Source organism: Aethalodelphis obliquidens, unplaced genomic scaffold (genome assembly GCF_003676395.1).
Source record: "Aethalodelphis obliquidens isolate GAN/ISIS:26980383/991018 unplaced genomic scaffold, ASM367639v1 scaffold38, whole genome shotgun sequence".
NCBI lineage: Eukaryota > Metazoa > Chordata > Mammalia > Artiodactyla > Delphinidae > Aethalodelphis > Aethalodelphis obliquidens.
In genome coordinates, this window is record NW_020837982.1 from 9,609,094 (window position 1) to 9,624,641 (window position 15,548).

At 36.0% G+C, this 15,548-nt stretch overlaps 1 protein-coding gene across 5 annotated transcripts in view; it reads right to left on the bottom strand.

Moving 5' to 3' along the window:
- The window catches only part of RABEP1 (rabaptin, RAB GTPase binding effector protein 1), a 104,099-nt gene that overhangs the window by 44,305 nt on the left and 44,246 nt on the right, over nt 1-15,548 (bottom strand). For all 5 annotated transcript variants that reach the window (XR_003438018.1, XR_003438017.1, XM_027130793.1 and 2 more), the window contains 2 exons: nt 3,231-3,434; nt 1,248-1,408 (listed from right to left, as the gene is read on the bottom strand). Coding sequence is in view for 3 of the 5 variants with exons in the window: in XM_027130793.1 (XP_026986594.1) it covers nt 1,248-1,408; nt 3,231-3,434 (365 nt within the window). In the remaining 2 variants the exon portion in view is untranslated. The remainder of the gene's footprint in view (nt 1-1,247; nt 1,409-3,230; nt 3,435-15,548) is intronic.

Genomic DNA, 15,548 nt, shown 5'->3' on the forward strand with positions numbered 1-15,548 from the left:
GTAGTCCTTGTATGAACCAAGATTATGATTAATTCAACTGAAAAGAAAAATCAAACTCTAATTATTATTTTATATGTGATTTCAAATATATGTATGTATATAAATTAATAAATTAAAAGTTTCTGGGGCTTCCCTGGTGGCGCAGTGGTTGAGAGTTCGCCTGCCGATGCAGGGGACACGGGTTCGTGCCCCGGTCCAGGAAGATCCCACATGCCGCAGAGCGGCTAGGCCCGTGAGCCATGGCCGCTGAGCCTGTGCGTCCGGAGCCTGTGCTCCGCGACGGGAGAGGCCACAACAGTGAGAGGCCCACGTACCGCAAAAAAAAAAAAAAAAAAGTTTCTGTAATGGCCTACGTGGGGAAAGAATCTTAAAAAAGAAAAGAAAAAAGAGTGGATATATGTATATGTATAACTGATTCACTTTGCTGTACACCTAAAACTAACACAACATTGTAAATCAACTATACTCCAATAAAAATTTTTTAAATTAAAATTAAAAAATAAAGTAAAAGCTTACATAATCAAACTGGCCAAAAAGCTTTTTAAATTTTCTCAATGATAAAATATTTCATCTTATATTTAGTTGTTCTATGGTCAGGCATCTTACGGTAAAATGTTCAAGCATAATATGCAGTACATTCGTCACACAGGAACCAAGGTATACTGAGAAAGAAGGAAAACTAAAATCTGTTCTCAGGCTTCAGTTTAGACACAAACACCAAGCAACAACACTCATTCAACAAATATTTACTAAGCACCTATGCGCGAGACACTACTCTTAAGCATTTAGGATACACAACAAACAAGACTTCTGCCCTCGTGAAGCTTGCATTCTAGTAAGGAGGAAAAGGCAGCAAACATTACTAAACATAATAAATAGGTGAACTCTATGTACATTATAAGGAAATAAATGTTATGGAAAAAGAAAAATTAGAACAGGATAAGAACAAGTTGTGGTAGGTGGGGGAGGGAGGTGGGCAGGTTGCAATGTTAAATGGGGTGGTCAGGATAGGTCTCATGAGGTGGAGGCAATTGGTCAAAGATTTGAAGATGAGGGACTCAGCCAAACATATATCTGGGGGAAGGTCATCAAATTGTTTAGTACTGTATTTAAGTCTGTGTCCAAATAATTTCTCTAACAGAAAACAAAAAAGTACAACTTCTATTACCATAATGATATTAGTTGAAGCATTACAACAAAAATATTTGGATTGAAATATTTCTATAGATGAATACATTCCTTCATACCTTTTTCATTTCATTTTCTAAATTTTCCTCCTCTTGACCTTCAGACAGCCTTCTCCTTAAATCAGCTATTTCCCTCTCTGCGGATTCTCGATACTGTGCCCACTGTGTCCGCTCCTGCTCCAGCCTAAGGTGGAACTGATGTTCATAGTCACGAACTGTTTCTACAAAACATCACCAAATATTTCTAAGCGTTCTGGAAAAAATGTCCTGGCACACTAAAATTTTAAAAGTAGTTATATAAAGAATTTAAGCCTAGTTTCTGGAAATCTTTTAATTCACTAAAAACAAAAGCACTAAACTAACATTTCTAGTTCTTACTACACGTAGAAATTTTGCTAAGGACCTTAAATCATCTCTAATCTTCACAATAAATCTGTGCCACATATTATTTTACAGATGAGGAAAGCTTAGGAGAGGTTAAATACTCTGGCCAATATTTCATAACCAGAAAGAAACAGAGCTAGAATTCAAACCTAAGGCCAACTCTAAACCCTATGTTCTTAGATACAACACTATGACTCCTAAGACAAATATAACGTGTCACCCCAATACAACTATATGCCTGAAAGGGTGAGAAAAGGGATATATTTTCAGAATGTTTTTACTATAACCCAAGATTCTAACTTGAGACAAATTCTATAAAGTCTTTATAAAATGACTTTATCTTTAATACAATCTTAAAACATGTGATAAACACTGCTGGTTGTCCATTAATTTCCACTCTTTCTTCTTTCTTACTAACAAAACCCCAATTTTGTTTAGGAAGTCAACGGCCCAATTTTAAAACTAGAGTTTCTAGATGCCTTGGTAGTTATGTGTAATCAGAAACCTCTATAAAGTATGTGTGAGGGAGTGGGGCGGGGGGAAATATGCTGGAGATTTCTAGAAAGTTTTTGCTTTACTCAGGCGGACTGGAGGAAGAGCAGTCATTTTTTTCAGCCACAAGGCAAAATGAAGTTGAAAACCACATGCTAAGGGTGAAGGAAAAGAAAAGCTGAAGGAGCCTAGGACAGTGATGACATCAGGAACCACTGTACCCAGCCCTAGGTTACCTACCTCTGGATTTCTCATGTGAAAAAAACGAATTCTTATTTGGGTAAGCTGTTACGGTCAGGAATGTAACATGAGGCTTAGAGTAATCCCTAGGTGATGGCCACAAACTCAGAAAACAGTGCTTGTCTTACCTGCCTTCTCACAGAGTACTAAGGCAAAAGTGACACATAACTGCGAAGACGGGAAAAAGTGTCATCACTATTTCACATTTATATTATTAACAAAACTAATTCTGGAAACCCAAAGATTCAGGGGGCAGCTTATTTCATTATCATTTTTTCAGAAATGCAGGAATTAATAAGCACTAGTGCTAAAAGTTGATAGAGACTAAACTGCTACTCTTCCTTTGGACCAAGGGTCACCAGCTGGTAGCTCATAAAGCCTATTCTAACCTACAGGCCACTCTACCTCATAGACTGAGTGAAGATTTCACATAAAAATCCAAATTTTTCTTTACAATGTAAAATTATGGCAACACTGGCCTGGATGGGCAATAATTAGCTGGAACTAATAAGTGTAAATAGTAACTTCACTCTTTGCATGGGAGGTCTCTCCAGTTCTGCACACTTCCTGTGCCCACACACAGCTTCATTCATTGACATTACTGGCCTGCCTCTCCTATAAGAAAATCCATTATGAAGCCCTGCTTTAAACCTTATAATGAACTATAGTTTTCATTTAATGCAGTATCTCTGTAACACTCTCATCATAATTCTCCATTATTAAATTTGTTAAAGATACAGATGATATACCCATTGGCTTCCTTTTTATTTTGAATATGACAGTACATCTTGAAGATGGTAATACATAAAGCCACAAATGAAACATAAATGAAACTCAGGATATATTTTAAGACCTTCTGAAAATGTTCTCAATCATCAGAATCAGTTATCTTAGAAAATCATAAAATAGATCTGTTTTTATCTTTACCTTTCATAACAGCCTGAAGTGAAGCAACTTCTTCTCTCCACTGTCTTTTCACTTCATCTATAGCTTCTTGCTTGGTATTCTCAGACACCGTGGCAATGGCCTTGATATTTTCCATCTCTGCTTGGGCTTCCCACAGCTGTGTCCGAAGATGTCCCAAATCATCTTGTGCAGCTTGTAAAACTGCATTTTGCCTCTTCAGATCCTCTAGGAAAAAAAGTAAAAGACTTTCCATTAATGAAAAGTTTACCTTTATCAGGCTGACATTCTAATGAAAAAATTAAGCATTACATTTTTATATGTTAACTTAGAAAATCATTTTAATAAAGGTAAGATTTAACGTATGCTGGGTATCACGAATCAATTATTAACTATCTAACCAAAGAGTGATTAAGGCCACATAGTTTTAGAACTAAATTCAAGCTCTTTCACCCACTGGCTAACTTATTTAACCTCTCTGGCCTCAGTTTCCACATCTACAAAATTAGAATAAAAATACCCACCTCAGAAAGTTGTTTTAATGTTAAAACAAGTTATTGAAACACAATTCAAGAAATGGTTAATAAAAGAAGAAAGAAAGCCAGAGTACATGGCAGATAACTAGGTCTAGGCTTTTTTAAAGTTGGGATTAATTTCTCAGCACCCCTTTACCATCCTCTTAAATATTAAATTGATCTGATGTGCCTACTACATGATTTAAGCCTAAGTAGGATATCTGTTCGGCCAAATTGACTTCCAAAAAAGATGAACCTACCAACAGTATATAGGGGTGTGTCTGTTTTCTCACACCCTTACCAACAGTCACTATTTTCCATTTTTTTAAGTCCTTGCCAACATCATGGGTAGAAAATGCTGAGTTTTAAAATCTATATTTCCCTATTAATAGAGAGGTTGAGTATCTTTTCATACATTTATTAGCGACCAGTATTTCCTCTTTGGTGATATACTTTACCTGTGATTTCCAATGAATTGTTTTTCTTCTAATTTGGGAGAATATTTTATACATACTGGATATTAATACTATTTTATCTTACAAAACTGTTCCCAGTCTGCTGCTGTTTGTCTCAACTTCCTTGTTTTTTTTTTGCGGTACGCGGGCCTCTCACTGTTGTGGCCTCTCCCGCTGCGGAGCACAGGCTCCGGACACACAGGCTCAGCGGCCATGGCTCATGGGCCTAGCCGCTCCACAGAATGTGGGATCTTCCCGGACCGGGGCACGAACCTGTGTCCCCTGCATCGGCAGGCGGACTCTCGACCACTGCGCCACCAGGGAAGCCCTCAACTTCCTTCTTAAAAAATATTTATGCAGAAGAACTGTTCATCTTTGCAAAGTCATCAATTTCCTTTACGGAGCACAATAACTACCTCGACCAGCCATGAAAACAATTTAAGTTCTAACGCTACTACTAACAGCTGTGTAACTTTAATGGCATCACAAGGCCATCAAGCCAGAATAATGGCAACACTTTCCTGTATAAACTTCTAAGTACTTGAAAAACGTCAAAGAGATAGTATCAATGAAAGAACTTTTAAAAGTTGTAAAGATATTCATCATTATCAAACAATCACAGGAATTAACAATTTGGTAGTTCAAATAACAGGAAAAAACCTAGTCACACTAATTTTAAGTGAAGTCATTTAAGAAATCTTTACTCTCTCAACGTCAGTTTCACATCATTTTGTCCCCACTATTAAAATATTCTGAAACACTAGCCAGACAGTTATAAGCATTAGTTGCAGAAAGTAACTATCTAAAGTATCCTGAAGGCAAGATGGCTATCTAATAAATAGTGGTAGGTGTGTGACTGGGAATGACCCAGAAACTGAGTAAAGACATAAACACGTGAAACCACAATAGTGTGTGTGTTTATCAACTCTATATTCTAAGTGCTATTTCATAAAATGTGAAATAAAAGACAAAGCATTATTTCTGGAATACTTTATTAATTTCTGAGAAATTAATACAATTCTGTCAAGGCTCAAGTTTATATACTTAACACCACCTCATGCTAATTATCCCTGCTACTTTTGACTTCTTGGAAATCACCCAGAGCTATTCACTACCACATTGTCACCATGAAAAGAAAAACTGCAAATAAATAATAAACCTAAATACTAATTTTGGCATGCTTCCTCACAGTTTAAAGCAGTATAGAGATCCTGGAGGAAGAGTGGATCAAATTTTATTCCTGACTCACTTTATAAATATTTACATAAGACATAATACACATTATTTATTATACATGATATATAGTATATATGTTAAATATATGTATATGTGTATATTTAAACCAGGAAACAAACAGAACTTAAAAAAAATTTTGTAACAAAGCATTTCAAACATGGTAGCCAATAGTACAAATTATTATTAAAGAACAATTTTTTTGTTTTTGCATATGTAATTACGAAGATTTACAAACTCAGAAGTTGAGAGCATTATATTACAACAATCTTCCACATACCTATCACCAATTATAATGATTTTGCCATTTACTTCAACTATTCTTTTTTAAAAGTAAGTCCCAGAAACTGTATTACAGTATCTAATGCACTACATATTCATCTCTGAAAACATGGATATTTTCTTACATATACACAGTGCCACTGTCACACCTAACTAATAATTGTTTGATATAATCTAACACTCAATCTTAGTGAAATTTCCCCAATTGCCACTAAAATGTCTTCTTGAAGATTTGTTTGAATTAGGATCCAAACAAGACACTTCATTTGGTGATACTCATACTTTATAAAATATTTCACAGAAACAAATATAAAGAATTCTGTAATGGACACCTATTACCTATCACCTGGCTTAATAATTTTTAACATTATTGCTACATCAGCTTCAATTTCTTTTTTACCTTAAGAAATGAAACATTACAAATACACTACTTTCTTCAGAGTAACAACTATCAGGAATTTGGAGTTATCATTACCATGCATATTTCACACCTTTATGTTACAGGTTTTTAAACCTTAAGGCTCTCGTAGCATAGTATTCTTCTGCAATTACCTCACATCCATCAGTTTTTGAGATTGCTAATACATGCAACTACCTCATTCGTTAACTGCAATACCAGAGTACCAATAGATCAGCTATTATAGTTCAGGGGCATTCACGTGTGAGCTAGGAATCTACTTTTTCTATACAGATGTTCCCCTTGTTCTAAACTCTTGCCCCAGTCTTCCCATGTTTATAATGTCATCTATGTCATATATCAAATTTCTACATATATGTGGATCTGATTATGAAACCTCTATGCTATAAATATGGTCTATTTGTCTATTCAATTCATGCCAATACTATATTGTCTAGACTAGTATAGCATTATTTATAATATTTAGCATAATCTTGTGTATGTTTAAAATTTTCCATAGTAAATAATTTTAAAAGCCCATGATAGTTTTGAATAAAGTGGGGGGACTTGGCCTCCCAGATATCAAAAATTATTATAAGCCTCATGCACCAATCACTCAGATCCAGCAACCATACCCCCGCAGGCAATCTTGTCCCATCCACCAGTTTGCATTCTACAACTTATTGCTTTGAGATAAGTCCCAGACATTTTTTTAAATTAATAAACCTTACTTTTTAGAGCAATGTTGGGTTCACAGCAAAACTGAGCAGAGAGTACAGAGTTCCCATAAACTCCCTGCCTCCCCACGCACAACCTCCTCTACTGCTGACATCCCCCACCACAGCAGTACCTCTGTCACCATCTCTGAACTTACAGTGACACATCCTTATTAGTCGCAGTCCACAGTTTACATCAGGATAACGTATAATGATGTGTGTCCACCAATCTTATGCAGAGAAGTTTCACTGCCCTAAAAATCCTCTCTGCTTTGCTTAGTCATTCCTCCTATCCTCCTAACCCCTGGCAACCACTTAGCTTTTTCACTGTCTCGATAGTTTTGCCTTTTCCAGAAAGTCATAGTTAGAATCACACAGATTCTTTTCAGATTGGCTTCTTTCACTTCATAATACACATCTGTTTCCTCTATGACTTTTCATGACTTGAGAGCTCATTTCCTTTTCACACTGAATAATATTCCACTGTACCACAGTTCACCTGCTCATCTACTGAAGGACATCTTGGTTGCTTCCAAGTTTTGGCAATTATGAATAAAGTTGCTATAAACATCCATGTGCAGGTTTTTGCATGGACATACATTTTCAATTCATTCAGGTAAATACCAAGGATCAAAATTGCTGAATCATATGCTAAGAGTATATTTACTTTTGTAAGAAACTGCCAAACTGCCTTCCAAAGTGGCTGTACCATTTTGCATTCCCACCAGCAATGAATGAAAGTACCTGTTGCTCCACATCATCAGCAGCTTTTGGTGTTTTAGATTTGAGCCATTTTAATAGGTGTGTAGTGATTGCTCATTGTTTTAACGTATTCACAGACTGGTGCAACCATCACCACAATCAACTTTGGAACATTTTAATCACCCCAGAAAGAAATCCAATACTTTTTATCACCCCCCAACCCTCTAACCTGGCAGTCTTAGGCAACCACTAATCTACTTTCTATCCCTATCACCTATTCTGGACATTTCATATAAATGGAATCATACATACTTTGTGACTGGCTTTTGTCACTTACCATAGTTCTTTCAAGGTTCATCTATGTTGTACTATCAGTATGTCATTCCCTTTTATGGAGGAATAACAAAAACAATTTGTTTATTCATGTATCAGTTGACGTATATTTGGTTGTTCGTCACTTTTTTGACTACTATGAATGCTGCTGCTATGAAAATTCACATAGAAATTTATGTATGGACATGTTTTCTTACGAAAACATGGACATGTTTTCTTTTCTCTTGTATATACTTAGAAGTGGAACTGCTGGGTCAAATGGTAACTCTATGATTAACCATTTGAGGAACTGAAAGGCTGTTTTACAAAGTTACTAGACCATTTAACATTCCTGTCAGCAATGTATGAGGGTTTTGATTTTCCACATCTTTGCCAACTCTTGTTATTAACCGACTTGGATATAGCCATCTTAATGGGTGTGAAGTGGCATCTCATTGTAATTTTGTGCTTCCCTGGTAGATAATGACATTGAGCATCTTAACATGTGCTTACTGACCATTTATGTATCTTCTCTGGATAAATGTCTATCCAGAACTGTTCACCATTTTTAATTGGGCTGTCTTTTATTATTGAATTGTAAGAGTTCTTTATATAAGCTAGATAAAAGTCCCTTATCTGATAAAATATTTGCAAACTTTTCTCCCATTTGGTGGATTGTCTTTTCACTTTTTGGATAGTGTACTTGGGAGCACAAAATTTTTTAATTTTTCACAAAGTCCAACTTATCTAATTTTTCATTGTTTGTTTCTGCTTGTAGTGTCATATCTAAGAAATCACTGCTGAATCCAAAGTCACAAAGATTTACCCCTACATTTTCTCCTAAGAGTTTTATAGCTTACTTTTTAAACCTAGGTCCTTGACACTTTTGTAGATGCCAGGGATCCAATGTCCTTCTATAGCATGTAGACATGCAGATGTCTCAATACACTTCATTTAAAAGACGATTCCTGCCCTGCTAAATTGTTTTGGCACCTTGCAGGAAATCAATTTTTCGTATATATTTCTGGATTCACAATTCTATTACACTGAATTACTCCTATCCTTATACCAGAACCACACACTATCTTGATTACCGTTGCTTTGTAGTAAGTTTTGTGATTCCTCCAACTTTGTTTTCCAAGAATATTTGGCTGTTCTGGATCCCTAGCATTTTCACACAAATTTTAGGGTCAAACTGTCAACTTCTACAAAGAAAGCAACTGAGATACTGAAAGACACTGCATTACATCTGTATATCAGGGGAGTATTGCTAATGCTAAATCTTTTGATGTATGAACATGGGATGTCTTTCCAGTTATTTAGACCTCTAAGTTTTTTTTCACCAATGTTTTTGAACTTCCCAGAGTGTAAGTGTACAATAAGTACACTTGTTAAATTTCTTTATTATTCTTTTTTTTTTTTTTTTTTTGGCCACACCACACAGCATGTGGGATCTTCCCGGACCAGGGATTGAACCTGTGCCCCCTGCAGTGGTGCAGTGGAAGCGTGGACTCTTAACCACTGGACTGCCAGGGAAGTTCTATTATTCATTTTTGATGCTATTGTAACTGAAATTGTTTCCTTAATTTCATTTTCAGGTTACTCGTTGCAAGTGTATGGAAATACAACTGGTTTTTGTATATTCATCTTGTATCCTGCAACCCTGCTGAATTCATGTATTACTACAAATGTTTTTTTAGTGGATTCCCTATGATTTTTATATAAAAGAGGTTATCTAAGAATAGAAATAGTTTTACTTCTCCCTTCCAATCTGGATTCCTTTTTATTCCCCCACCCGCCCCGTTTCCTTTTGGCTTAATTGCTCTGGATGAATAGAAGTGGTGAAAGTGGACATCACTGTCTTGTTCCAATCTTACGGAGAAAGCATTCAATCTTTAACCATTAAGTGTGATAACGTTAGCTTCGGGCTTTTTGTAGATGCCCTTTATCAGGTTGAAGTTTCCTTCTGTTCCTAGTTTGGTTAGTGTTTTTATCATAAAAGGGTGCTGAATTTTGTCAAATGCCTTTTCTGTGTCTTTAGAGACGATCGTTAAGTTTTTGTTTTTCATCCTATTAATGTGGTGCATTACATTAACTGATTTTTCAGGTATTGAACCAACCTTGCATTGTTAGGATAAATCCAATTTAGTCATGGTATATCATTCTTCTTATGTGTTGCTGACCTTCTTGCTAGTATTTTGCTGAGGATTTTTGCATCTATATCCATAAGGAATATTGGTCTGTAATTTTTTGGTTTTGTTTTTTGCTTGTGATGTCCATGTTGTTTTGATATAGGGTAATAATACTAGCTTCATAAAATGAGTATGGAAGTGCATCCTCCTGTCTACTTTTTAGAAGAGTTTGAGGAGAATTAGTGTTAATTCTTTGAACATATGGTAAAATTCACTACTTAAGCCATCTGAACCTAGGCTTTTCTTTTCATATTTTGTGGGTAGTTTTTTAATTACAAATTCAATCTCTTTATTTGCTATGGGTCTAATTCAGATTTTCTACTTCTTTAGTCAGTTTTGGTATTTGTATCTTTCTAGGAATTTGTCCACTTCCTCATTCACAGTATTCCCTTACACTTCTTTTTAATTTCTGTAAGGTCAGTAGTAATGGCCCTGTATTCATTTCTTGGTCAATCTAGCTAAAGATTTGTCAATTTGTTGGTCTTTCCAAAGAAAGCACTATCAGTTTCATTGATTTTCATCACTGATTTTTCTATTCTGTGCTTCACTGATTTTTTACTTTAATCTTATTAATTCCTTCTTTCTACTTGCTGTAGGTTTCATTAACACTTTTTCCAGTGTCTTAAGGTAAAAGATTAGTGATTTGAAATATTTCATTTTTGATACAGGCATTTATAGTTACATATGTCTAAGAACTGATGTAGCTGCATCACATAAGGACTGGAATGGTATGTCTACAATTCCATTTATCTCAAAGCATTTTCTAATTTTCTTTGTGATTTCTCTTCCAGTTACTGACTACTCAGGAGTGTATTACCTAATTTCCACATATTTGTGAGTTTCCCAAATTTCATTCCATTGTGGTCAGAGAACAAACATTGTATTATCACTCCTTTTATACTCAAATCTTCTACTTCCTTGTTGATCTTCTCCGTGGAATACTGAAAAATACAACTCTTATTGTCAAACTGTGTATTTCCCCCTTCATTTCTGTCAGTTTGCTTCCTCTATTGTGGGACTCTGTAGTTAGATGTGTATGTAACTATTTTGTCTTCCTGATGGATCGGTCCTTTGTCACTATAAAATGTCATTCTTTACTACCATTTTTGGTTTAAAATCTATTTTCCCTGATATTAGTATGGTCTTTCCAGCTTTCTTATTGTTGCTGTAGGCAAAATACATTTTTTTCAGACTTTCACTTTCACTCTATTTGTATCTTTGAATCTAAAATGTATCAACTAGACAGCATATAGTTGGATCTTGTTTTATTAACCACTCTGAAACTCTCTGCCTTTTGTTTGGATTCTTTAATCCATTCACATTTAATATTATTAATATCACAATATTGTTGGATTTAAGTTTGCAACTTTTGTTTACTGTATCTTATGTCCTTTTGCTCCTGTTCTTCTTTCATTGCTTTCTTTTGACTTAAGTGAATAATTTCTAATGTAACATATTAATTCCTTTCAAAATTGTTTCATTATATTTTCTTGTGTTATTTCTTTAGTGGTTGCTCTAGGGCTTACCATGTACATCTATTTTTTTTAATATTTATTTATTTATTTAGGCTGCACCGGGTCTTAGTTGCAGCACATGGGATCTTCATTGTGGCATGCAAGATCTTTTTAGTTGCAGCATGTGGACCTCTTAGTGGCAGCATGCAAACTCTCAGCTGCAGCAGGCATGCGGGATCTAGTTCCCCGACCAGGGGTCGAACCCGGGCCCACTGCATTGGAAGCACAGAGTCTTACCCACTGGACCACCAGGTAAGTCTTATTACCATATACATCTTAATAGAATCTACTTCGGATTTGTACAACCCTAATACCCATGAAACATAGAAATGTTACTCCTCTATAGCTCTCTTCCCTTTCTCCATGTCTATGCTATTATTGCTAAATACACTGCCACCTACATATGTTATACACCCAATGATACACTGTTATACTTATTGCTTCATATAATTGTCTTTAAAAATCTGAGAAAAGAAAGGAGACCAAGTATATATTTATACCATCTGTTATATCGCCCTTCTTATATACCATTTCTGGCTTTCTCCACTTGATGTTGTGGGTTGGAATTACTATTTGGTGTCATTTCCTTAGTCCAATATAGCTTTCCTCCCATCCAACTCCTTTGTGCTGATATTGGCAAATATACTAAATTTCCATTTGCTATGGGCTCAATAAAGCAAATATAAATATATGTGTATATGTATTTTATGTGTATATATATACATATAAAAAATACACAATTACCTTTACTGGGGACTCTGTTTTTCTCATGTGAATTCAAATTACTGTCTATAATTACTTGCTTTCAACTGAAGAACTTCCTTTAGTATTTTTTATAAGGCAGTCTGCTAAGAAATTCTCTCCGTTTTTTGGGTTTTTGTTGTTGTTGTTTTTTTGTGGTATGCAGGCCTCTCACTGTTGTGGCCTCTCCTGTTGCAGAGCACAGGCTCCGGACGCGCAGGCTCAGCGGCCATGGCTCACGGGCCTAGCCACTCTGCGGTATGTGGGATCTTCCCAGACAGGGGCACGAACCCATGTCCCCTGCATCGGCAGGCAGACTCTCAACCACTGCGCCACCAGGGAAGCCTTTTTTTTTTTTATTATTAATCTGAGAATATCTTTATTTCATCTTCATGTTAGAAAGATGCTTTTGCTATATATAGGCTTCTTGGTTAACAGTTTTTTTTCCCCCCTTTGAGCATTAAATGTAATCCCACTGCCTTGCTTCCATTGTTTCTAATGAGAAGTCGGCTGTTAATCTTATGATGTGTCTCTGTGTGGATCTCTTTGCACACCTCTATACTACTTGGAGTTCAATGAGCTTCTTAGATGTGCAGTTTACTGCTTTTCATCAAATTTGGAAATTTTTCAACCATTTCCTCTTCAATTATTTTTTCTTTTCCTCTCTTTTCTCTTTCTAGCACTCCCATTATGTGTTTACTGACATATTTAATGATGTCCCACATTTCTACAATGCTCTTCATTTTTCTCTTTTCTTTCTGTACTTCAGACTGGATAATCTTAACTGACCTATCTTTAAGTTAATAAATTCTTTCTTCTGCCAGTTCAATCTACTGTTGAGCTTCTATAGTGAATTTTTCATTTTAGTTATTATAATTTTCAACCCCAGAATTTCCATTGGGTTCTTTGTTACAATTTCTCCTTATTGATATTCTCTATTTGATGAAACACTGTCAACACTTTACTTCTTTAAGCATAGTTTTCTTCAGCTCTTTAAACGTACTTATGACTTCCTTGAAGTCTCTGTCTGTTAAATCTGACATCTGGTCACCCTCATACGCACTGCATGTTTTTTTTCCTTTGTACGGGCCACAGTTTCTCCTAATTTTTTTTTGTTTGAAAACATTTTTGGTAATACACTGCAATAACTCTGGTACTGGTTCAGCCCTACTCCCTTACCAGCTTGTTACTGTCGTCTGCTGTTTGTTTGTTTAGTGGTTGACTGGATTTTAGTAAAGTCTATTTCTTCTCTCCCACTTCCTCCAACTCCTGCAGTGTGAAACCTCTGATGTTGCTCCTCACTTGGTACAGATTTGGACATGTACAGATTTGGTACAGATTTGGACATGTGCAGTCACTCTGGGATGACAACAGTTTTCGCAGGGCTCCCTTCTGAGTATCTCTTTCCCTGATCCACATCCGTCAAACTCTATACTCACCTGCTGGTGCTCTTCTAAGTGATATATCTGCTTTAGGAACAGGGCACTGAGTGGCGGGAGATGAAGTGGTAGCCTCTGATGTCCTTGGCTTGCTTCTCCCAGCATAGAACTTCCACCCAACAAACAAGTTAGAGCAAAGGCTATCAGGGCCCCAATATTCTCAGTATGTAGCACCCAAGTTAGAGCCTGCATCCTAAGGAATAGGGGCCAGAGGGAAGAAAAGAGTTCCAGATCTCTTGGCCACACTCAACTGATACTTATCCTCTACAACAAGTGGCTGGGGTAGGGGGAGTTCTATGGTCCTCAACTGTGAACTCAGGAGAGAGGGAAACCTGTGTTCCCAGCATCACCTGCCTGGAGTGCAGTTTCCATCACACCAGGCTGGGAGAGAAGAAGGAAGAAGTGGTTCATGGATCAAATGTCCCAGACTCTGTTTTTACCAAGATTTAACAGATTTTCTGGGAAAAATGTTTCATTTGCTATATGCCTTAGGACTACTTCTAGAGACTTTAAATGGTTGTTCTTTAAAATAATTTTCCCAAGTTTTGCTGGGCAGTGGGTCTGTGGAGCTCCTCATATTACCATTCTAGAAATGGACCTCTCAAACTTATCATTTACCCATAAATATTTCAGTATGTAACCTTAAAAGATAAAGGCCATTTTTTAAAGTACATGTAACATAAAATTTACCATTTTCATCATTTTTAAGTGTACAGTTCAGTGGTGTTAAGTTATTCACCTTGTTGTGCAACCAATCTCCAAAACTTGTCATCTTACAAAACTAAAACTATACCCACTAAACAGCAACTCCCTATTTCCCTGCCTCCTCTAAGCCCCTGGCAACCACATTCTACTTTCTTTCTCTAAGTTTAATTTTTCTAGGCACCTCATATAAGTGAAATCATACTGTCTTTTTCTGACTGCCTTATTTCACTTTATAAGGACCATTTTCACACCTGAAAAAAATTAACAATACCTGAATATCATCAAACCAGTGTTGAAATTTCTACTTGTCTAATGTTTTTAAAACAGTTCAGCTCTTTGAATCAGAATCCAAAAATGTCCATATACTACAGCTAGTTGATATATATCTTAAGTCTCTATTAATCTATAGGTTTCTCCCTCCATCTCTTTTCTCCTTGTACTTTATTTGTTGAGGAAACTAGGTTGTCTCGTAGAACTTCGCACAGTCTGGATTTGCTAACTGCATACCTATAACATAGATGAACTTGTTCCTTTTTTCTTTGCATTTCCTATAAATTGGCAGTTACCTATAGTGGGTCACCATCTTCCTGAGCCTGTTCTTCCTTGTAAATCTGAAGACGGTCTGGAAGATCCCAAAGGGAATAAACTAGATTTTCACTGGAATTGCTCTGAACTTATAGACTGAAGTGAAAGTTAGCATCTTTACAACACTAAGTCTTTCCACCTATGAACATGGTATCTCATTCCATTTATTCAGGCTTTCTTTTATGTCCTTTAACTCTGTTTTATAACTTTCCTCTATAAAAGTTTTGCACACCTTTGTTTAGACTTATTCCCAAGTGACTAAGGATTATGATTCTTTTTCTTTTTTTTATTTACTTCAGGGTTGCTTTTTCTTCTTTTACTTCTCTAGTTGTTACTGATATGGAGAAACATTATTGATTCTTCTATATTGATCTTCATACCAACAATGCTGATAACTCTCTTTAGTTCTAATAGTGTGGATTCTCTTGGTTCCTCTATTTTGTTAATCATATGGACTCCACAGAGACAAAATTATCATTAACTTCCCAAATTTTATAACTAATTTCTTTCTATTTTATTGCATTGGCTAGGAGGACCTACAGTATTAAAATGAA